Source organism: Scaptodrosophila lebanonensis, unplaced genomic scaffold (genome assembly GCF_003285725.1).
Source record: "Scaptodrosophila lebanonensis strain 11010-0011.00,11010-0021.00 unplaced genomic scaffold, SlebRS2 tig00000001-arrow-pilon, whole genome shotgun sequence".
NCBI classification, from domain to species: domain Eukaryota; kingdom Metazoa; phylum Arthropoda; class Insecta; order Diptera; family Drosophilidae; genus Scaptodrosophila; species Scaptodrosophila lebanonensis.
In genome coordinates, this window is record NW_022060529.1 from 18,230,956 (window position 1) to 18,254,820 (window position 23,865).

Below are 23,865 nucleotides of genomic sequence, written 5' to 3' on the forward strand. Positions count from 1 at the left end.
GCATTTATTACCCATATACAAGAAATGAACTGCAATAAATTTTTGTGAATTCGAAATTAATCCAATAGTGAATGCACTGTGCGTTACAATATCTCTTTTTTTAAGCTTTGCTGACAGTATATTTCTTGAGGTTGCTCAGTGGGTTTGGATAAGTGAATGGATGGAGGTGCTGGCAAATATTCTTTTGCCACACTTTGAGGTTGTTTGCGTGTAAGTTTTGTTTTGTTGTGCGTTTTAAGGCGGAAAAATTTTATTGCACGGTGTAAAATTTTATTAATAAGTTCATAAAAATGATAATAAAATGTTGTATGTGTTTTGTTGTCGCTGCCGCTGGAAGCTGGGGCCTATAAGCCAAAAGATCCAATGCTCAATACGCTGACATTTGTACTTTGGCACCATAAAAATGTGTAAAGAATAACACAGTTGGTGGCATTGGTTGGGGCCGAAACTATCTATTTATGACTGTATAGGTCTCGGGTTTCAACTGGGATTAGTGTAGCTTTTCTCTACTGAAAGAACTCTCTTTGATTGGAATTACTTAATTCATCCAAGAGTTCTGTATGCTCTGACTGATTCTCTCTCACAACGAAAACTGATATTCAAAATGTTCGTAGCTGCGCTAAGGCTCGAACGTGTTAAAATCACAAGTTCCCTAACACGTCTTTATGTAATTTGATATATTTATTAAACTAGCATAACGATTTTTATTATTTTGCTGTCCACTCTCACACACATACACACATGCACACATTTATATGTATGCTTGAAACGGGCTATTTGAATAACGCTTTGCCTTATTTCATTTTATTTTATTTACGTGAACTACTCTGGTGTCCAATAAAATATACGCAACGAAATCAGATGCAAACGCAGCTTGTTTCAGTTGATGTGCAGTGCTCCAGCGTCCAGTATCCAGCATCCAGCGTGCATTTGGGAACGACAAAGGGGCGGCAGAGAAAGACAGAGATGCCCAACGCGTTGTCTGTGTGAGACACGCGGACGCGGACGCACTTAATGAGCACCGATCTTAAATCTTAAGGCAGACGCACAGACAACGGCATCGCCAGACCCTGCCTCATGGAACGATATACAAACATACACATACTACTCTGTATGTGTGTATACGCGAGCATGTGTGTATTTGTGACGAAAGTATCTTGGACTGCGCTTTACTTCATTCCAGCTTGCTCTTCAACTTCATCTTTGTGGCTTCGTCGTCTTCGCAGTCTTCGTCATCGTCGTTGTCGTCGTCGTCGGCGTTGTCTGGGTCGTTCTTCTTGTTGCTGCACTTGAATTTCAAACACACACACACATATGTATATATATATATATATACACATACATGTATATGTATATAGGCAGACGGACCCACAGAACACTTTGGCGTCGCTTTGAGGGGCCAGTTGAGGAGCAAACTTCAAATGCTTATGAAGATATTATGAAAAGCAAGCTGAGCCGAGCCGAACCGAAGCGAGTCGAGGCGCGTTGAGTCGCGCTGCGATGGGGCGAGGTGGGGTGAGGTGGGGTGAGGCAAGGCAAGCCATTGGGACGGCCAGGGCCGTGACAACAGTGCCACTCGAGAGTCACTCTTCTTCTACTATACTTGCCGGCCAGGTTCACATTTTGTGGCAAGTTACGCTGTTGTGGCAAGTTGACAAATGCAGCGCAGTGTAGAGACAGGCAGCTGCAGCCTCAGCCTTAGCCACAGCCACAGCCACTGCCACATCCATAGTCTCAGTCTCAGTCCCGCTCACCGCTCCACCACCTGCAAAAAAAGATCAATGACAATTTATTGTCATGACTATGTAAGTTCTCACAGGCGCAGGCGTGCTCATCTGTGTGCCCCGCTCGGTGTTGTCGATCGGCCGATCGGTCCGTGTAGTGAGTGTAGTTGCCATATTTTTAACAGGTCGCTTAGTTGTTATAGCGCCTGAGTGGTTGAGTAGGTTGAGTATAAAATAGTATACAGCTGTGTTTGTTTGTTTGTTTATTTATTTGTTTTATTTATGGTTTTTATTTGCTCTCTCTTAGAAGTACCTACAAATTATACAAGAAATCTACTACAATATATTTCAATTAGTTTTCACTAATTCCTAAACAAATATCACAAAACATTCATTAAATATTAGTTGTGGCTCAAGAAAACAATGGTAAATGTTTTACACGACTACTAAGGCTAAAGAACGTACACAAAAGTCCTAACTGAAGATTTTAGTTCTCTTCTTAATTGGTTTGCTCAATCTAAGACAAATCTAGAATAAATATAAAATCGTTGCCTTTACATTTACACAGATATTGTTTTGTTCTCTTTTCAAACAATATTTTGCACTCACACATTGATGTGCATTAATATATAGATACATATGGGAGCGTTTAAGTTCAAATATAAGCACAAGTACACTCTAGATCTTCAACAGCTTTTCCGTATGAAGATCTAGTTTAGTATTCGATTCATTTAGTTAGTACAGATGATTGAAATAGTCTTTCCGTTCATATCAAAGTGCCTAGCTTATAGTTTTGGGTTGAAATAATAAGAACCAACCCCCTTCCTAGTGTTTATGACTATTCAGCGATCTAGCTATGAACCCATCTATATGGACATTTGGCATTTCATCATGGGATTTAAAAAAATGTTAACAACCGAACTTATTTAAATTGTTACAACAATATTTACAGCTTATCAGTCGTCAACTTGGCTGAGGAGTTGTGAGTGGATAATGATAATGCTAATGGCTTCAAGACCCCGCGCAATGGATACTCGTAAGTGAATCCAAAATCCAAATGTGTGACATCGTCGCAGCATCGTCGTCGCGCTTTATTATCTGCTCTTGTTGCCGCTGTTGCTGTAGTTGTTGGTATTGCTGTGGCTGTTGTTGCTGTTGTTGTTGTCGGCGGCAAGCATGTCCCTGCACTTCTGTACCTGCCCCAGCACGCGATCGATGCGTTCCACCAGTATCTTGATTGATTTATCCGGCAGAGAGGGCAGCACGTCACGCACATTGGCGCTCGTCGTGCGCTCAAAGAGTTCGCGCAGTCGGCGTCCCGCGCCCTCGGCACGCAATCGCTGGAGCGCCTCAATGGTGGGTTGCCGAAAGACGCAGAGATTGTCCAGCAGCAAGCTGTGATAGGCCTCGTACTTCTTGAGCAGTCGATAGCCGTGTAGCAGGCCGGACTCGTTGTCAAGAAACACGAGCAGATGGGAGTGCGTTTGGCGGGCGAGGTTGTGCGCAGGTGCAGCCATAATGTCGGCATTCCATTGAAAGTTGTACAAGTTATTAACGACACGATCGAGGTTCGCGATCAGGTAATCGAAGACGATTAAATCGGACCATTGTGCCAATTCAATTAGTCGCTGAAGCACTGCCTGCTCACTGGCTCCCTCAGCGTCTTCAACTGCTCCCGTCACCGAGAACGACGCCGCCTCCGATGCTGTCGAGGACGCAGCCGAGTCAAGCATGCGTGATTGATGAGTGTACGTTGGGTTACTGGCAGCCTCCAGCCGCTTGAGTAATCCTCGCTGTTGCCTGTCGCCAATGTCGACCTCGCTATTCGACGCCACTGCCGCTGCCGCTATTGGCGTCGCGTGCTGCTGCTGCTGCTGCAATCGCTGCAGCGTTATGTTCCAAACATCGTACTTGTTCAGATGTCGCTCCAGCGGCTGAAACGGCTGCGGTATGCCGGCAGGCTCGAGGTCAGGCAACCAGCGCGTGAGCACCACCGGTCGCTTCTCCTTCCACTGCGCCTGCGTAATATCCCCTACAGCCGCCGACCAGCTGCTTGTGGTCGTATCAATAATGGTTGCAGCACTAGGTGCCAGGTTGCTAATGTTGAGCAGCTGGCCGAGGTAGTATGAGAATATTTCGCCTTGTATCTGATCCGTGTTCTGACGGTAGCGTGCGCAGGCGCGCGTTCCATCGGCGAAGACAACCATACGATTCTGCATGCGTCCGCAACCGTGCTCCAGACGCATCACTTCTCCCTCACCGGCCACATACCGCTCCCAGCTGAGCTGATCCGGCGACCCAAAACCTTTGGGCAGGGCACTCTCTACCAGATCGCCCCAGAAAATGTCCGACTTGATGATGCCCTCATTCCGGTGACGACTCTGCGTACTCTCTACGTTGGGCCGTGCCAGTGGCCAGGCATTTCCAGTGGCCAGGCGTCCGTCCGCGCTCTGGTCCGACAACGCCTGCTTACCCACGGCTGGCTTGGAAAGACGTCGCTCGGGTCCCTTGCGATAGCGACCGTTGGCTGTGCGCTGCACATGGAACTCCTTAATGCTGCCATCACTTGTGTCAAGTTTTTTCACAATCATGGAGTCGGGTGCATTCTTATCCTGCTCTAGATGGAAGACGTTACGAAAGACCTGCTCGGCGGTCAATTCCGTCTCCTCATCCTTGATGAAGGCCACTGAATAGGGTGCCTGCTCGCCACTGGGCTCGTATATCGTGGGAAAATCGGATGGTGGTCGCAACATGGCCGCGTTGCGGCTTTGGTTCGCCTGCAGCTGAACTAGGGTGAGAGCCGGCAGTGGCTGATCGCCAGTGCTGCCACTGCTGTCGCTGCTGTTGAAATAGTCGGGCAGTCCAAACATGGGCACCACAACACCCAGTGCCATGCCGAAGACAAAGGCGGCCAGTATGCTGAGCAGACAGGCCCGACGCTGAAACAAACGGCGTCGGCGTAACGAGATCAGCGTCATGTGTGTGGCTTCGGTGGGATCGCGGTAATGGCTCAGAGCTTGCTTGCCTCCCGATGTCGTTCCCAGGGAGTGGGGATGCTGCAGACTGATGTTACAGTTGTGTGTGAGTTGCGGGGGCGTGATGACGCTGCAGGTGAGCTGCGGCTGAGCTGTGGTTGAGCCGCGCAGGCGCTCGCTTAAAGCGATTCCGAGGGATTTACTTTGCTGTTGTTGTTGTAGTTGCTGTGGCTGTTGTTGTAGTTGTTGGTGCTGCTGCTGTCCGGCTTCCAGGCGCTTGATGTCGTACATTTTGCTGCCGCTGAGACCGCTGCTGCCGCTTCACACTGGCCTCAAGTTTTCGCTGCGCATTAAGAAGAGTCCGTCTAGAACGTTGATGCTTCGCCGTGTGGGCTCTCAGTTTTATGTTTCGGTGGGTGGACGGGTGGAGGGGTGGGGAGGATCGGAGGGCTGGCCACACGAAAAAGTCGTGAAATTAATTTCAGGCTTTGTTTAATAAATATTGGCTCTGCAGCCACGGCCAAGGATTGGAGCGTGGATGTGCTGATTCTTGTTTCTGTTATTACGTTTTCGATTTTTCTCGATTTCCACAATTGAAACAAAAAACGTGCACAAGAAGCGCGCGCGCGCGCGCGTCGCGTCGCGTCGCGGTCGTTTATTTATTTATTTTGGCCTTTTTCGGTTTATCGATCTATTTTCTGCACGATCACTTGTTGTAATTTTTTATTATACTTTTTCGATGCTTTGTGCTGTTGTTGTTGTTGTTGTTGCTGTTGCTGCTGTTGTTGCAATTGCCGTCGCTATTGTTATTGTTGTTGCTGTTGCTGTTGTTGTCAGTGTTGTTGGATTATAGCGCGCATTACAAGTACGAAATAAGCCTGTCGGGTAATATTTTTGCAATTTCTTTGTGGATCTTTTTTGGTTGTTTTGTGTGTGTGGTTTTTGCTTTTATTGTTGTTGTTATTGTTATTGTAGTTGTTGTAGTTATTGTGTGCACTCTCAGTCGGTTTATGGAGTCGAGTTCCCGTTCCCGTTCGCGTTCGCGTTCGCGCTTGCCTTGTTCTGTGGGTCTATGACTGAGTCTACCACGCGATCAGCATTGGCGATGCCAGCCGCTGCCCTTTTCACATTTCCTACTTGACTGCCCGGCACGGCTGTTACACACACACACACAAACATACACACACACACGGAAGCACACAAATACACACACTTTTGTTGTGAGCAAGTCTGGGCCAGCTTTTTGCTGCTCTTTTTTTTGTTGTTTGTTGTTGTTATTGTATTTTTTGGTGCGCGCTTAACAGCTTTTCAATTTTTTCCCAATTGGCGATTTTGGCGCGCCGATAAAAATAATTTCGTGGCTTTGAGCTATTTACCACACGACACGTACATACAGACAACAACGACGAAAGCGACGACTATATAGTCGCATATATAGTGTGTAGTATATATGTATATATATGTAGGCTGCGCATTCCCCACTAGATGTGCTGCGCTTGATAATTGCCAACGACAAGTCCTGCGCGCACACACACACACACACACACATACACAAACACACTTCAGCCTTGGACTCCTGTCACAGGGCTAGGCGTTGAACGTGCTCTCCGTAAGTTTGCTTTGCTTTTTGGTTTATCAATTTAATTTCTTGTCTCGCACCTTCAGTTTATTTTCGGTTTGTTTTTTGTTTTTTTGTTTCAACACTTTAGAACGTCGCTGCGAAGTGTTCACTTGACCGCCGCTGCCTTTGCCTCAGAACCACATCCACATCGACATCCACAACCACATCGAGAATCGACAATCGACTCGCAGTCTCTGCTCCGTCGTCGTTGAAGTTGCGCGCACACCGAACGATTTGTGGAATTTTTATGCTTTTTTATTTTTATTGTAGCAGTCAGTCGGCTGTCTGCGCGTTTTGTCGCATTTTAGTTTCTCAAGTTTTTTATAAGAATTCTTTATTGTTAAGTATGTAGTTATTTTTAGTGCAGGGCCAATGCACCAGCACTTTATAGCACAGTCACACCCACAGGAGATTGTTTAATTACTCTGCAGTTGCGGTTGCAGTTCGTAAGCAAAAAGCACGGACCGAATAATAACTCCGGCCTAACACTATTTGGTTTGATTTGATTTCAATTGCTGGCATTTAGTGTCGAAAATAAAATGTTGCGCGCAGGCGTACCGCCTCGTTCGAGCTTGAGTTGCAGACTGACGACTGTCCAGCTCTCGCCTTGCTTAGTTAAACTGGCAACCATCGAGCGATCTGCAAGCACGCTGCGTCACGCATTCTGCTCTCCGCTGCCACATCGAGTGGCACTCACTGTGCTCGCTCTATCGAATGCCGGTTTTGAGTGAAATGCAAGAGATCGGCGCTTCGCTCTTGGCCCTCAGTGCTCAGTTTTTTGTTGTGCTACACCCTCTTTCGATTCTTCTTTCTGCTGACAATAGCATACCTTGTATTTATACCCTACACCAGAAGGGTGCACGGGTTTCCTAAGCGGCCTAAACAGAAATGTAGCCATGGGAGATGTGACAGACCCAAATCGATATAGAAACTGAGAACTTTTGAACAGCTCCCTTGTTCCACTTGCTTGAATTTTATTTTTAAGTTCTACTATTTAATACATACAAGTATATTGAATTCATTTGTATATTTATAAGTTTTTCTTTTTAATTTCTTCTTATTATTTGTATACTTACATTGTTATTTTTCTTGCAAAGTTAGCAGTTGTTTGTTAACTATGTATAATTAAATAAATAAATACTATAATTATCCATACCCAGACCTAGTTTATTGCAAGCCATACATACAATGCTTCTTTATTTTGTATAACTCCCATAGGACAATAGCATTCTTAATAAAATTTTATTCACAAAAAATGGTGGCAACGAAATATTTATGAATTTTTACATTGCCCCACAATGTTGTGGAGTTTTTTGAAATCGAAGCACTACTACACTACTCTCTGAGTAAAACATTCTCTTTATGATTTCGTAAGGAATTTAAAGGGATTGTTGCTCTACTACATACGTTATCATAAAGTGTAATTGCAAACTGAGGGAAGAGGGTTAAGCACAGGGTATACAAGAATCGGGCTCGAGCTACTTGAGCGCACTACTCGTTTTTTTAATGGCATATTTGCCTTTAGGGTTGCAACTCGCCCACTGCACCTGAGCAATTGTTCGTCTTTTTGCAGAGTGCGCCGGTTACCTTAACGTCCATGGTGAGTACGTCGTTGGCAAAAAAGTGGCCGATAAAGGTGAAATTATACTCGGGCACATAGAAAGGGAAGACGTTCACATCAAAACTCATCTGCTTGAGCGTGTAGGTTGTGTTCTGCATAGGCATGAAATTAGCATTAGTAGTTAGACAGTTATACTGCATCCATGCCCACCGTCTTGAAAGGACATCGCTTTGGAAAGTTAATGGCGGCTCGTCTAATGCTCTGGTAGAAGAAGGCAAGTATGGAACGCCTTGCGGAGAAACTGAGCAGCTTACAAATGTCCAACCTAATATTGTTATAGCGCATTACGCTGTCCCGACCATGGATCGTGAGTATTACCTCCGTAACGCCAATCATTTTGTGGATTTCTTCATCATTGGTGGTCAAGTGCATGGTAATTGTATTGTGAGCGTCTGCAAAGCACTCTATCTTCAAAAATATTTTGCTTTTCTGTGTACACTCCACGCTCCGTATTATTATGTTCTGCTAACGAAAAAGCGTTACTTAGGGAGGCGTGGCAAACAAAACAAAACTCTAGTCCACCTTGTCCAAGTTGTTTCCAATTACGAGATAGAAACAGGTCGTCAATATTAAAAGGTGGCACTGCGTTCGGTACATTTTGGTCAACGAAATGTTCACTTCACCGTTCAGTGTGTAAATGAGCGCTGGACTTTAGAACTTTCCAAATAGATGTGTTCACAGGCGTCACACTTGATTAAATATGACCGTGCACAGTAATAAGCATCCGTTTGGCATTAACTGCATTATGTTAAGCAATTACGATTGTTTTTTGCCTGCAATGATTCCCGACTCTGATGGTCCACTTTAGTTCATAATTATTCACTCTTAATAAATGGCTTGGATGATGCCACAATTATATTTTGAACTCATTGTTTATTTCCGTGAAAACTTATCCATTAATTCTAAAACGATTGACCTGCAAGCGATTTGTAATTCTTGCAAGCAGATAATATAAGTATTACAATCGACTGGATGGGACCAATGGTTTTTAAAGCTGCCGTAGAAATGGTAGAAGGATTTTGGAAGTAAATAGCAATAAAATCCTGGTCAGACCAGAAATTGAAAATAGTTCTTACTATTGATTTTTTATTTTTTTATTTTTTTTTTGAATCTCTATGAGGTTGCAAAATTTAAGTCTACATACTTGTCGTAGAATTGTTTAGCTTGTACATGATTCCTATTAAAATAAGATTAATACTCATAGACAATACAACCATCACAGCAGAGCAGACTATTATAACACAGCTGATCGAGATGCTTCGAAAATAATTCGTATAAGAAGAGTATGGTAAAGATATTTGTTGAAGATTTAAAGTCCATTCTAATCAAACAAAAAACAAAAGAGTGGCTCAAGCGAATATTCTCAAAAAAATATGCAATGTCCCCATTCAAAGGATCCCTTTCCTAAATCATATCAAATCATAAGGAATAAATAAGAATTCCTAGAGAGAAATGTAAATAATTTGAGCAAATACAAAACACATAGATGCAACTCTTATGCTATAGTTGTATACAATGATACATTTTTTGTTTTCCCCTTAAATGTGTTTAAATGTAGCTTAAGCTGTTACATTCGGTAGCCGAATACAAAATATATATACATATATAAAAAAAAATGATATTTGACTTAAAGAATTGAATAAATTTCTTGTTCTTTTATTTGACCAATGTATCAACATCAATCATTATTATTTATTATTGAAATTGGTAAAGAATACTTGCAGGACTTAGACGCATTTAATTCAATCGGCCGGTTCAGTTATTTATCTAACTAAAGGGTGAGCGACATAATTAACTAGGACAAAGATTATATTCTTATTCTCTCTTCTCTTGTAGTATGCTTGGGCTGTAAGCAAAGAATTTTGCAAAAGTACAGCAAGGTTTTCCCGTTAAGTTTATTTTTAGAAGACAACATTAACTTTTGTGAACGAATTAATTAACTAGGACCGATTAGTTTGCTGTCAGTTTCGGATAGTTTTTCACGTCAAATTAGATCTTTACAAACTATAAGAATAATTAAAAGTAAGTGAAAATTAACAAAAATAATTATTTGTAGCAATTCCTAATTGATTTTTGATGTGAAGAAATGTCGAGTGTCGTTTCCTTTAGGTGACCATCTTTTATTATTGGAGCGCTGCAGTTAGATTCCATCCGCAGTGTGGTTCGCTTAAGAGCGATTTTAAGAGCGGACTACAGGTTGAGCGCATTCGTTCAGTTTGAGTCGAATTCGGAATGAGAGCGTAGCTGAGAGGCGATTGGGAATGGCAGACATGGACATTTTTATGCCCATTTGGAGCTCTTGAAGCGTTCGTGTTGCTGATTTTTATGCTCACCGCGGCACATTTGCTGCGCCACATTAAGAAACTAGTATCTGCGCCACTTGGTGGCAACAGGGGGGGATGGTGGTGCTGGTGCTGTTGCTGTTGGTGGCGGTGGCAGTGGCAGTGGCAGAGCACCAGCAGCAACTGTCGGAGCGAACAAGCAGCGGCCATGGCAGCAGAGAAGAAAAAAAAAGTCGGAAAAAATATGATCAAGGAATGTAGACATAACTTGACAGCATGTTTAGAGAATTTTTACTCGAGGACAGAGCTCGAATGTGCGTTGGAAACGAATGAGTCGCTCGAGCTGCCGCTGCCGCTGCTGTTGCTGTTGCGCCTGTTGTTGGCCAGACCAGGCAGCAGAAGCCCCAAACCGACGACGACGACGACGACGGCATAACGATAACAACAAAAAACACTAAAGGCCTCAGCATTCTTTGGCCAGGCTTCTTCGCAGACGGTGTTGTGTTGTTGCCTTTGAGAGTGTGTTCTTTGTGTGTGCGTGTATGGGCCTGGTGGTGGTGTGGCTCGCACGATTTTCGTCGATTTTGTGACTCTTTTTCCGCACGGCATTTAATTTAATAAAGTGCGCATGTTGTTGCCTAATTGAATTTGCAATAATACTTAATCGTTACGCTAGTGCCGTAAAATCTTTATTATTATTATTATTACAATGCTATGCATATTATGATTTATTTAAAGTATTCCCCTCCTTCCATTGGTTGCTACGAGCATGCAAGTATCTCTGGTTATCATAAACTCTTTGTTCATTTCAGTTTTAACAGCTTTTCAGAGCCACAAAAATCTACACACAATGGTTTGCATGGCACCTCATTCGAATTCTAATCTCGGCTCGTTAACCGATTTAAGCGTTCACATTAATATGCAAACAAATTTTGTGCGCTCTTGATGCGATGCCGAAGGCATTCATCAAACAAAGAGACTGACTGATTCGTACATATGCACATACTATATAATCGTATATGCACATATATGCACCCATTTGGTCAAAAACGACGCACATAAAAAAATCAAATGAAAATCTGCATGCCATTTGCAGTAAATAAACATAACATCAAAAAAATCCAAATCTGTGTCGCTCGACACTCAAATGCACAAATTAATTATGCGCTCATTTATTGTGCGAGACTGTTGCTGTTGCTGTTGTGGGTTTGTAAATTTGTTGACGACTCTTAACAGAATTTGTGTGTGTGTCCGAGCTCGTATTGAAGCACTTAAGCAGATGCCATCAGATAGGTCGCCAGTTGGGCTCGTGTGTGAGGTTTAACTATCATTGGCGGGCCATCAACTTCGCTATCAATTGACAGAGCAGCTCAGCCGAACAGTTTCAAAGATTGCTTACCAAAAAGATGGGGGGGTTCTCTGACCACACAAAAGTAACACATTAATAAGTGTGGGTTTATTAATCAAATAATTAAAATTCTTGATAAATGTGTAACTTTTGTGTGGCCAGAGAACCCCCCAATCTTTTCAACAATTAAATGTAAATACCATATGCCCATATTTTTTAAACCAGATGATCAATAGCAATGCGAATATTGTAGAGATATAAAAATCAATTGATAATAACACTGGAAAGAACAATTCAACCGCGTGTCTTCCTTTGATTGCAAAATATCTATGCAAAATACTTTCTTTTTAATGACTCATAAAAATAGATTTTATGGGAATACAAGTAGCTAAACGAGTGTTGAAAGCCTCGAAAGGAAAAAATGTACGATGAGTTGCGAATACATTGATTTAGAACGTCTTTTTACCCAATTTTGCTTAAAATGCTGCCCATTCGATTTAAATTTCTATGCCTCTGATATTTCTTCTTTTAAACTTTTAACTAATTAATCATTGAGCTGTGTTCTCAGTTTTAAATTTAATCACTGAGGTCTATAGGGAGCTTTACATCAGCTGATGGAAAAAAGGTCTGCAATCAGATCATAATTTTTAGTTTATATAAAAAAACTTTTCTGGGAATTATACAAGAAAATATAAATTAAATGATAAATTAAATATTTTCGTTGTTTCTTTTTACAAGTGTGAAATAATGTGTACTAGTTACTTATTATTTTATAATGAAAAGCTTAAGCATGTGAAAAGAATTTATTCATATAACAACCATTGGTTATTTTGTTGGAATGCATTGATTATGTACACCTAATTCTGTTTTTACACGGTATATTGGTTACTAAAAAAATCATGTAAAAAAACGTGTAAAAAAGACTTTGATCATATGCAAAATAAATCGTGCTAAATGGAATAAAGTCGTGTAACAATTTTTAATTTTCAAACCGTCTTAAGTCAAAACCGAGTAAAAACAGAATTGGATGTATTGTAGTTCAGGAAGCGAATTTTTTCCAACAAATAAAAACCTATTCTATGCAAGATATACCCGTATATACGTACATGCTGTCTCACCTGTTTTAATTTTTTTATTTTTGTTATTTTCGTGTTATCTGTGTGCCTTTTTTTGGCATATAGTATGCCCCCCAGTACTGTGGCTGTTGAAATCGTCAGTTTAAGCTAAATTAATTAACATTAATTTTTGTTTGGCCATCTGAGCAAACGACTGGCCAGCCGTCCGACCGTCCGACCGCCTGAACAGTGTTGTGTTTGTATTGATGTCTGCCTTGATGATAAATTGAAACTTGTTGGCTTCGTTTTGAGTTGGACTTCGTCTCTAACTTCATCTCCGACTATGGAGTCGTAGTACTTGTGAGTAAGCAGCCTTATCGCTGAGCGCGCCTTTTATAGACGGCAACGGTTGTTGTTGTTGCTATTAGCCACCATATCGGTGGGAAAAACTCGATTGGTCCTACACGAAACGAAAGCGAGCAGCCGCGCTTGTTTTTTTTTTTTTTAACCGGGTTAATGCCAAGGCTTCGTTCAAGCCTCAAGCCTAATCGAATTAAGCAAATACTCGTACCTATTATATACTCGTATGTATTTATGTACAAGTATGTATGTATATGATTTAAGAAAGTTGCTTGTTGCCTAATTTTTGAAAAATGATTACAGCTTTGTCAGTTTTATAAAGCAGTCTCGTCAAGATCGTTGCCTAAGTCTTTCGTATGGGAACGCGACGCGCAAAACTTTGAGCATCGGCTCGTTTTAATTATTGCAGCTCTCGTATACATTTCAGTGCATAAAAAGCGAGCAAAATGTACACACGCACACACACACTCGCGCGCACACACACACACACACACACACATGCAGAATGGGGGGAAAAAACATTTTCGAAGTTTGTTAAGCGCAAATTCTTGAAATGTTTGCGCACTGCAACAATTTGGAACATTTTGTTGAACACAAAAGCAAACAGCAAAAAAACAAAAACAAAAAAAAAGAGAGACCCAAAAGCGCAACAAAATATAAGCAAAGTTTCTGGCCACGTCGGCAAGTTGCAGCAATGAAATTGACCGATGAAGGACATACGGGGTGCTGTGGGACTACCCATTGGAAGAAACCTCCTTCTTTTCCAGCTGCGCACGCGCGGAGTGTAGCGAAATGGCTTTTGTTTGCATTACTAGATTCCAGACCACTCGTACTAGACGATGGCGTCGCTGACGATGATGTTGGCGCACATGGCCTCTGACTGAAGAGGCAGGAACTCAATCCTTGCCTTACAGCCCCCATGAGCCGTCATCGCACATCCACGTCCACATCCTCGTATGCTGCACTTCAATGCTGCTTCCAGGGCACTTGTTGACTCCGCCTCCGCCACCACCGCTAGCAGAACCACCGCCGCTTGCGCCACTCGCTGGTGGCTTCAAGTGCCACTGGCTGACTGGCTTCAGCTACAGCATCGCCTTCGCCTTCGCCGTTACCCGGTTCGCTGGCTTGGGTGCCAGGCCTGACCTGAGTTAAACAAATTCATTAAAAACTCGTCACTTTGCGCTCATCACGCTGACTTGGCACAACTTGAGCTGCGCATGACTGTCGTCGTCATCATTGCCGCTGCTCTCGAGTGTTGCCACTTGCTATTTGCTCCTTTTTTCATAGCTCTAAAGGCAATGAAGTGCTGCCTCGGTCTGCACACTTCGCAGACGATGGCAGGATACTCGTATTGTGTATTGTGTCCGCCAGTGTCTTCTATGCATTATAACAATATTTTTTTATCCCTTCACATTGTTTGTGCGCTACGGCATGTTTTCTGCCTACAATTCTCTTGATCTCGTCTCGACAAGGCAAACATGGCTGGAGCATTGTGTTTGTGTCTGTGTGTGTGTCTTTGTATTCTATTCTAAAAATGGCCCTTCAATCAACTCGAGCTTGAGTCCAAGTCCAGCTCCAGCTCCAAGTCTAAGAAGCTTGCAATCTATGCAGCCATGGAAATAAGGCACAGTCGATGGTGCCTTATTGCGAAGCTGCATTTCTCCAGAGAAAGCACAAATTTCTAGGCATCGTTACTGTCTTGCCAGTTGATAAGCGACTGCCTTAGGCGCAGTTGCCGCCGTCGCCGTCGCCGTCGCCGTCGCCGGCATGCCAAATGCTTCATTGACACTCTCCTGTTGAATGATTTTTCTAACGGCTACACACAATAACCAGTCATAATTGCAGCCATATGTGTGTGCGTGTGTGCGTGTGTGTGTTTGTGAAAAGTGCGATAAGGTTCCAAGAAGCGCGCACCATGTTGGCTACTGGCCAGCCAAACCACTGATGCCGCCACTTGATGTGCGGCGCTGACCATTCGGAGAGACGCGACACAGCATCAGTTACGCTCTTGTGGCCAGGCCGTAATTTTTCAAGCTTCGATGGGTCCCCAAAGATGCTGCCATCCCTGCCTGGCCGAATTTATCAGCTGAGTCATAAGATGGGTGTGTACCTGCCGCGACCAGAATGCGCTGCGTGTGATTTATGCAAAGTATCTTGGCAAATTTTATAATTCATTCACAAAAAAAGCGAGTGATATAAATGCGCTTTCGCTTTCGTTTTGTCCAAAACACATACATTCATGCATACATATACAGACGTTTGTAGATACATTAATATAATCATGTTTAATATTGCACGGCACCTTACAAATTTTCACCTCTCTTATATCGGGCCCAAAAAATAAAATAAATAAAATACAGTTTCGTTTGCTGTACCTTTTATGGGTGCCTGGAACCTGCTCGTGGCTGACCAAAGACTAACTTAAGTCCCACATACACATACACACACAGAGACACTTGGGTCCAAGAGGATAGGCCTTAACAACAACAACAACAAAAAGGAAGAAAAAAAAAACGACAGCCGCCGCCATACAAACGCGTCTGTAATTTTAAGACGTAGCCCCAAGTATGACGATGATGACAAACAAGGATACCAAACTCAGAATGCCACAGAATTCTTTTGGATAATTAAAAGCACTTAAGTAGGAATTTTGTGGAGCGCGTAGTTTTTGCGTTTAATATTGTTGTTATTTGAAGCGTATATACTTAAGTACACTGTTCGAAAAATACTAACCAATCAACCCTGGAGCAATAAATAATAATACACAAATACGGAATTAATTACGAGAAGAACGGAGTAAAAAATCGAGTTTCTTCGCGGCTAGTTATTTACCAGACTTATAGACTTATCCACTTAAATTTGTACACATTTTGCTAGATATTAGTGTAGTGTTCAATTCTGACACAAAAGCACTAAATATAGTAACTATTTTTAATTATAGGAAAGAAATTTACATCTTTATTTCAATGCCAACACTTCAAATAGAAAAGTTTTAAGTTTAAAAACACTCCAACTACATGAATGGGATAAGAACTTCTGAGATGACCTTAGAATTATGATCGTTTAGTATATACGTTTGTGTGTACGTGTACATAAAAGTGCTTGTTATATACAAATGTCGTCAAGAGTTGGAGGCGAGACTGCCATATGTATACGGATATTATTAATCGAAAGCTTGCAATGTCTGGGCCAAAATGTTGAAATGTTTGTCAGTATTGTGAAATGCTTTTAACTGATATTCAATAATTTTCAGAAGTAATGACACCAATAACAAAACGAACTTGATCTTCGCTGAGCACAGCGCGGGGAACAGCAACACGACGGGCACGTACTCGTACGAAAAAAAAAAACAAATATAAATACATTTTACCTGCCTTTGATTTGTTGCCATTTTGCGCGGCGACACTTCATTTATCACGCCCGTCGCCGAGCGCGGATGCAAGAGACTGGGGCAGAGCCAGAGCCAGAGCCATAGCCAGAACCAGCGACACGACTATTGGCCTTGAAAATACTTTAGCCGAACTTCACGCACTTCAGGGATGGGCAGCCTCAGAGCTGCATCTCATTTAGCCCAATGGCTTTATTAATGATCCGCGCCCGCATAATGACGCATTTGCATTGGCGCTCGTTTGTGGCCAAAACAAATATCGATTCTTGTCGTTAACTGAGCTAAGTGCTTCCGCCCATGCGCACTAGAATAGTTGTCTCAATGCCTGAATCCTGTGGCACCCTATGTACGTACACGAACGCTCCACGATTCCAATGCGACCAATGCCAGGAATGGTGTTAAACACGATTAATTCAGCAAGTGGAGTGGAGTGTCGGTGCCGACTGCTAAATAAATAAATGAATTAATGGCCAATGTGCACCGCAAAAAAATCAATTAAATAAAATGCGAAACGTAAAACATGCATAAAAAGTCAACAACTAGCCACTGTGCGGGGCAAGAGGGCGGACATGCAGCGCACCGTGCCGCACCGTGCCGCACCATTCCGCACCGCACCGAATCGAAATGAACGAAACCAAGCCGAATCGAACGACATGTTGCCACTAAAGCCACTGTTGCCACAGCAGCTATGCAGATGGGGCAGACTCAACAGGCAGTTGCCACAGATTCGCAGCCAGTGCCAGTGCCAGTACCATGACTCCGTTTCCGACTCTGACTCTGACTCTGCCTCAGTCTGGACCCGTCGATATTAAATTGTTACGCTTTGGACAATTTGAACACGCGCAGGCGCAAAAACAAGCTTAAACGCAAACACAAGCGAACGCAATCGCAGATCGTTTGCTCGATCAATGCCGCAGATTGTTGCACTGTACACACACACACACACACACACACACACACACACACACACACAAACAAGCACATGCAGACTGCCGTCTGGCGGACTCCCGCATGCCACACTATTGACAGCTGTGGCACTGGCACTCTAACACGTTGTCTTCTGGGCTGTTGCTACGCCCGATCGGCCAACCACTGTCTTTATAAGGTCGAGGCATGTGTTGAGCCGCCGCACAGTGGTAATTAACTCGTTTGCTATTGTAAATGCCTCATTGCAACACTTTTGATGCTGACTAGCTGACTGCTGCCGTTGCCGTTGCAGTTGCAGTTGCCTGCTGCATGCTACTGCCTGCCGACTGCCTGCCGCCTCACGTTGCACCTCAAGTTGGTGGGTGGTCCAATGGTGGCGGTCCGTTTGAAGCCATGTCTGAGGCACGTTGTCGCATCCATAGCGAAAGCGTCCATAAATAATATTTATATCCGCTTCTTCGCCAAGTGATCTCTCCTACCGGAGTGTGTGTAAACATTTCGCAACTTTTCGCAATTATGGATTGACCGCGTTTGATTCCCCGATCCAGCAATACATACTTGTATACTTGTACGTAACAGTAACAACATCAGCGGCAGCCTCCGCGGCATCTTCATTAGCCGCTTGCTCGCAATAAGAGCTTTAAACTGGTTTCCGCTTTTATCGTTAACTGCAACTTCCCAGAATTAGCGACACTTAGGCCAAAACATGCACACACACACCCACACCCACACACAAACACATACACACATGCATGCATACATACATACACAAACACTAGGCGAAAAAAGTGTCCGCACTGTCGGCCAACAGTCATACAATTTTACTTAATTTTATAGCAAATTTGTGACTGCTTTGTGACTGCATTTATGAGTACTATTACTTAAAAATATTAGCTAATATATTTCCATATTATACATTATACAGATGCTATATTTAAAAATTTAAGCAAATAATATATAAATAAACAAATAATATAACTCGTGATGCAATCTATGAATAAAAATGCATGTTCAGCAATTTACAATTTGTGGATTGGATTTCTGATTATCAATCATAAAGATTTGTTCCTACTATAAAAATCGGTCCAATTATTCGAAATCAAAGTGGAGACTGAAATTTGGTTTCAACAGATTTGCACATAAGGAGTAGCGAATAGCCAGTTTGAAAACAGATAAAGTCAAAAGCTTTTCGAATTTGAGAAATCATTATCATTTGTGAAGGAGATTTATCGGTTATTATTCCAAGATGTACCAACAAAATAATTTTAATTATTTTTTTTACTACATTTTAATTTATTTTCAAATACAAATAATTTTGAGGCCACTCCAACTAAAATCTTCAGGTAAGTAAGCATATGGTTATTTATATTTAAATAAATAATTTTTGCACAGGCTTTGTAATCAAGTTAATTATTTTTCTTAAATATCCTTAAAATAAATAAAATGTTAAAAAGAACTTGTTAGTCGTTATGCCAGCACCTTTTTGCAGGACTAACGATTATCTCCTCCTTTTCAGCGGCCACACATTACGTTTTTTTTGTTTAACTATTCAGGATGCATGTTCAAGTTTTTTCATTTTCAATCAAACCAATGTTTCGGACGAATAAATACATATATTTCTTGGTTCACATACAATTTGTAGCTAATGTCCTATTTGAAGCATAAAGGTTGGCTCTAAAAACGAAATTAAATTTATAAATCTTGTGGGTGCTACGAGCATTGGCATCAACACTGATGCCGCCGCTTCGTTTGAATATTTTTCGCCTGGCTGCCATCAAGAAATTAAAAACCTTCCAACAATGACAAATCTTTGGCAACGAAGGCGAGCATACGAATCGCGGATTCCCAGACTATGATGAAGCAGCTCGCACGACATTGCTAATGCCCGGACATTTGTGCGGACGAGTCGCAGTCGCAGAACTTTCGACCTGTTCGGCGCCATTCTGCTCACCTCACCTCCGCTCCTATTCGAGATACACTTAATGGATTTTATTTGTGTTGCTGATTTAATTTCGTTTATATATATACGTGTATATTTTTTTTTGCTGTTTTAGCCGCCATTCCGTTTCGTTTCGTTTTGCTTGCTTTTATTTAGGAATCAAAGAAACGATACCACCAAACAGTGGCGCATCTGTGGGATAGAAGTTCGCGGTTGGTGGTGATGGTGGTGGCCAAGGCTCTCGCTTCGATGCGCCCCAAAATTTTATTGTATGCTGTTAATTCCTGTTTGTCGTTCTCGACATCTTGGCTATGACTCAATTAGATGGGAAGAGGCGGATGATGTAGTCGCCAGAATGACGACGCTGTCTTCTTCTTCTTCTTGTTCAGCTCTTTGTGAACTTAAAATTTCTTCCTTTTGTGTTTAATTTGTGGCTTTCTTCAAGCTCCGTGGCTGCTAGCAGGTCGTGCTTAACTAAAATCAATATAAATTGGCTAATAGCCGATGTTGTTGCTATCGTTTGGGTTGACTTCGCAAATTGTCGCCGTCGTCGTTAAATTTGATGGTCATGTTCAGGATGGACAGAGACGAGGTAGGGAGGGGAAGGATCGGGACAGTTGGAGACGCAAAGAGGCTATGAAGGATGAGCAGGTATGCTGGCGGCCATTAAAAATTTTATTTTTATTTTGGCGCTCTTCCTAACCCAAACAAAACGAAAGACTTAAGCGACAAACTTTGTCGCATGGCAAAGGCAAACAATAAGGAAAACAACAAAAACAAATAGCGTGACCTGTGTGTGTATATGTGTGTTTGTGCTTGTGCTTGTGCAAGTATTGGAGGCGCTGCTCTTTGCTGCTTGCTGGCAGGATAAACAAAGACCTTAAGCAGACAGCAGGATGTGTCAGACATAATTTTCATAATTTTACGCCACAAATCTGCAACAGCAACTGCAAGATTTCTGGCACTGCTTACCGCCATCCCTACACTGCGGGCTCAAGCGCTGTCCCAACGTCCGTGCTGTGCGGTTTGAAATTTAAAACCGTACCAACAACAACAACACCAGCAACGGCTAAAGCGGCAGCATGAAGACGAACGCCTCTCGAAGGAACAGCACCGGGAACTGCAATTTAACATTGAAGCGATGGAATGGCTGGGTTGGTTGAGGTCCAGATCCACTGCCAGTGCCAGGGCCAGTGCTGGTGCTGGTGCTATGGCAAGCGATCGAACAAAGGTGTGAATATTTAACCGGATATGAGTGAAACGCATCTCTCTGCACACATCGCACTCGGCAGGGCGAGAAAGGACGCTCCGCCTTCGCTTGCCGCATGGCGACACAATTCGGAGTAAATACGAGTATGAAGACGACGCAACGCCTGAGAATTTTGTTCTCTAAACGGCTGCCTGAAGGTTTGACGGGCTGACTGACAAACGAGCCCAGCGATCGGTGCAGTGCAGAGCAGTGCCGGGCACTGGCGTTCGGCATCGGCCGCGTTTAATAAAATGAAATGATAGACTGACAGTGCGCGAGACAGGCCGGCGCATGCAGCTCAAGTGTTGTTGTTGCGGTGGCAATCGCCCCCAATGTGCATAATTTTTTGAATTTTACAGGCGGACTGACTTCAGGTTCAGCTCAGCTACGTTCAGTTCAGCTCTTAGTTCGCCTTTCCTGACAGCCTGCTGCTCTACTTGCCGCCCGCCAATGGCCCGGGCAACCCGCTGAGATAGCGTCTCAGGTTTTGGAGCTGGGAAGGCGTAACAAGCGTACAGTGCGTACAATGCGTACCGCACTGCGCTCCAATAAACTTCACATGCCAGTTTGGCTTCACTGTGATACTCATATATATACTTACATATATATCGTATGGATATACTCGTACGTATATCTTTTCCATTCCTTTTTCGCCCCCTTGCACATTTTTGCACTTCGATTTCATTTTAACAAACTCATTTTGATGTTTTTTGTTGTCATTGTCGACTCGGCTGCGTTCTTCAATATTGTACGAGTATATTCTGCCAGAGTAGAAATCATTCGCATGTAAACAATCGAATTACATATGCTCCTTTGGACTTAACACCAAACAGATTAGATGCCCCGCAACACTTAATGCATTCCCCAGAATGTGGTTGTCGATTCTTTACATTCAAGCGACTTGGCCTTGTTGAGTTGAGGGTGTACTCGTACTGTTTTTATTTTGAAAGTAAGCACTTTAAATTCGCCTGTTGAGAGAGTACGAATAGTTTTGTAGTTTTTTCTTTGCAGATCTCCATCTCGAAGGCAGGCAACGGCACGATCTTTTCACACCTTTTTTTTTATTATGTGTTGGTCCAACAAAAGCACGCCTGGGAAGCTCAGCAGCAGCTCAGAGGTACAGACAGAAGATAGACCGATGGACAGTTGGACAGACAAAACGCCACTCGTATCAATTTCACTTGCATCCGCTTTTGACAAATTTCGTTGAAATCTACTTTTGGGGCTTTGTGCACTGGCGAACTGTTTTTGTGTTGTTTTTATTTTTCCTTTTTCTGAGTCGTCTGGCTTGACAAATATGACTGGCTTAGAAATTGAAACCGAACTCGTGCAGTCGTGGCCAGCAGACAGAAAACCGGCGGCTTGGCCTGCCTGTCAACCGGCCAGACATTCGAAGAAAGCAAGCGCCAAAGTTGAAACAAATGGCGCCACATTTCTATGTGGCTTTTAAAAAGTCGCTCTATTAGCAGAGGCGGTTGCTAAATTTAAACCACAAACAAACGACAATTATGCAATTTCTATTTATGCCATTAGCCAGTCGCATTGTACGATTTTAATTGCAAATGAAAGCAAAGTGTCGCCAGCGCGCTGACAAAGACGCCAACCAACACCTACGAGCGTCTGCCTGAGAAATTGTACTTGCGAATGCCAGAGATAAACTGTCATAAATTTGAGCTAATGTCGCTGAGTGTATGTAAATTTGTATTTGTTGGCATTATTTTTATGGCAAACGGCTGTCAAATGCAATGAATGCGCGCACCAAACGATCCAATGGTCAGCGGCCAGCAGCCATTGCACAATGGAATAGAAACAGAATTTGCAGTCAGAAACTGAATAAAACATACGATTACATTTAAAGTGAAACTAGATGTAGTTTATGGACATGTTAATGTAAATTTCTATATGTAACAAAAATAAAAACTTTGACAGACAAAATTACTTTCACTTTAATGACTATTTGCTTATTTAACAACATTTCATTTGACAGACACCAATCACAGCCAACTATATTCTAAAGATGGAAAGCAAAAAAAAACATTCAGCTACATTTTGAGAATTCAAAATGCAACTTTTCTTCTATTTCGTCATATTTAAACCGCAATGTTGCCTTCACTTCATAATCTAAATACAAATTTAAGCTTTTTTCAGCACCCATAACTTAATCGATTCATGAATAAAACTGAGTTAGTTTTTGATCAACTTTAACGGCAATAACTTCCTTCATTCTGAATTATACGAAGTAGTACACCTTTCATTTGTATTTTCGTTTTTAATGGAATAAAAGGACCCAGAAAATTGGTGTTTTAGTCTACTAGATGAAATAGTATTGTATTTAAAATACAAATTAAATAAATAGCTTGTTCTTTTATTTTCGAAACAGCTCAGTTCCTTCTTTACTCATTCAGTAAATGTATTTAATATATGGTATACAAAACAGAAAATAATAAATTTTAGGTGCAGTTTTGGATCTCGATGCTATGGTGCAACGATTGCAATGGCCCGACCATGTACGGCGGCAAGTGAGGCATTTAGTCAGACAAGAAAATTTACAAGCTTACTTGATGCGGCCCCTGCCGCTTGCTGACTGGAGAGCGAGCTTGTTTGCCTAGCTGGTACGAGTAGCTGCTGCCGAAATGGCCGTGTTATGGAGCAGCTCAATAAATTCAATTGGCGCTTTAAACATTCAAATGATTTACGCCAAATATGTGAGTGCACTTGCCACAATTTCAGCAACAACTATACCCGCAGATCGAAAAGTCTGCATTTGGCGTAATGTGCAGCAGTAGCGGTGGGCTTATTTGTCTTATTGGTCGTGTGGAATGTGATCGCTGGGCTAATCAGCATAATTAATATTCATTTATATGAATGCCAAGTGATTGCAGTGCTGCGCGAGCTTGTGCTACACTTATCTGTAACTCAAATGGCTACTTATTTGAATTTGCATTGAATAAAATTTATAGCTGCTGCCATACAGCATTCGCACTCAATTAAAAGCAATTCTATGTGAGTGTGAGTCTGAGTGTGTGTCTGTGTCTATATGCTTGGCAATTGTCATGGGCGCCTATCAACAATACCACGAGTATATGTATAACAATTCTGAAATGGCATATTTGAGTAGGAGAAGACCAAAAGAAGGCAACAAAGACAAGTCATTAATTAGAATCGAAATTAAAGTAAACAGAGCAGAGCAGAGCAGGGGTCGTGGCAGCAGTGCCGGGGAAAGGGGAGAGTGCGAGTAGAAATGTAACAAGTCCAGCACGACCACTTAGCACTTTTCGTGCCCATTTCACAGAACTTGGCCCTACCCGACTCAGCCGCGCCCCGAGGCAGTTGCTGTTCCCGTCTCCACATCTTCAACTCTTGAGCTAACTTCAAG

At 42.5% G+C, this 23,865-nt stretch overlaps 2 protein-coding genes across 2 annotated transcripts; both read right to left on the reverse strand.

Annotated features, from left to right (window-relative positions):
• Positions 1–1,750: 1,750 nt before the first annotated feature.
• On the reverse strand, positions 1,751–4,990 carry LOC115629095 (extracellular serine/threonine protein kinase four-jointed). Its single transcript, XM_030525456.1, has 7 exons — positions 4,940–4,990; positions 4,514–4,873; positions 3,579–4,423; positions 3,417–3,524; positions 2,878–3,371; positions 1,818–1,930; positions 1,751–1,765 (listed from the first exon to the last, which is right to left on the reverse strand). Exons 1-7 carry the CDS (start codon positions 4,988–4,990, stop codon positions 1,751–1,753), a joined length of 1,986 nt encoding a protein of 661 aa, XP_030381316.1.
• Positions 4,991–7,841: 2,851 nt separating this feature from the next.
• LOC115629165 lies at positions 7,842–8,313 on the reverse strand. Its single transcript, XM_030525581.1, has 2 exons — positions 8,092–8,313; positions 7,842–8,033 (listed from the first exon to the last, which is right to left on the reverse strand). Exons 1-2 carry the CDS (start codon positions 8,311–8,313, stop codon positions 7,842–7,844), a joined length of 414 nt encoding a protein of 137 aa, XP_030381441.1.
• Between the last annotated feature and the right edge of the window lie 15,552 nt (positions 8,314–23,865).

Coding starts and splice junctions, on each gene's coding strand:
- LOC115629095 (XM_030525456.1), bottom strand. CDS start 4,990: ATGTACGACATCAAGCGCCTGGAAGCCGGACAGCAGCAGCACCAACAA. Junction 4,874..4,939: donor AGCAGCAGCACCAACAACTA/CAACAACAGCCA, acceptor GCTTTAAGCGAG/CGCCTGCGCGGCTCAACCAC. Junction 3,372..3,416: donor TCGACAGCATCGGAGGCGGC/GTCGTTCTCGGT, acceptor TGAGGGAGCCAG/TGAGCAGGCAGTGCTTCAGC.
- LOC115629165 (XM_030525581.1), bottom strand. CDS start 8,313: ATGCACTTGACCACCAATGATGAAGAAATCCACAAAATGATTGGCGTT. Junction 8,034..8,091: donor AGCGATGTCCTTTCAAGACG/GTGGGCATGGAT, acceptor ATGCCTATGCAG/AACACAACCTACACGCTCAA.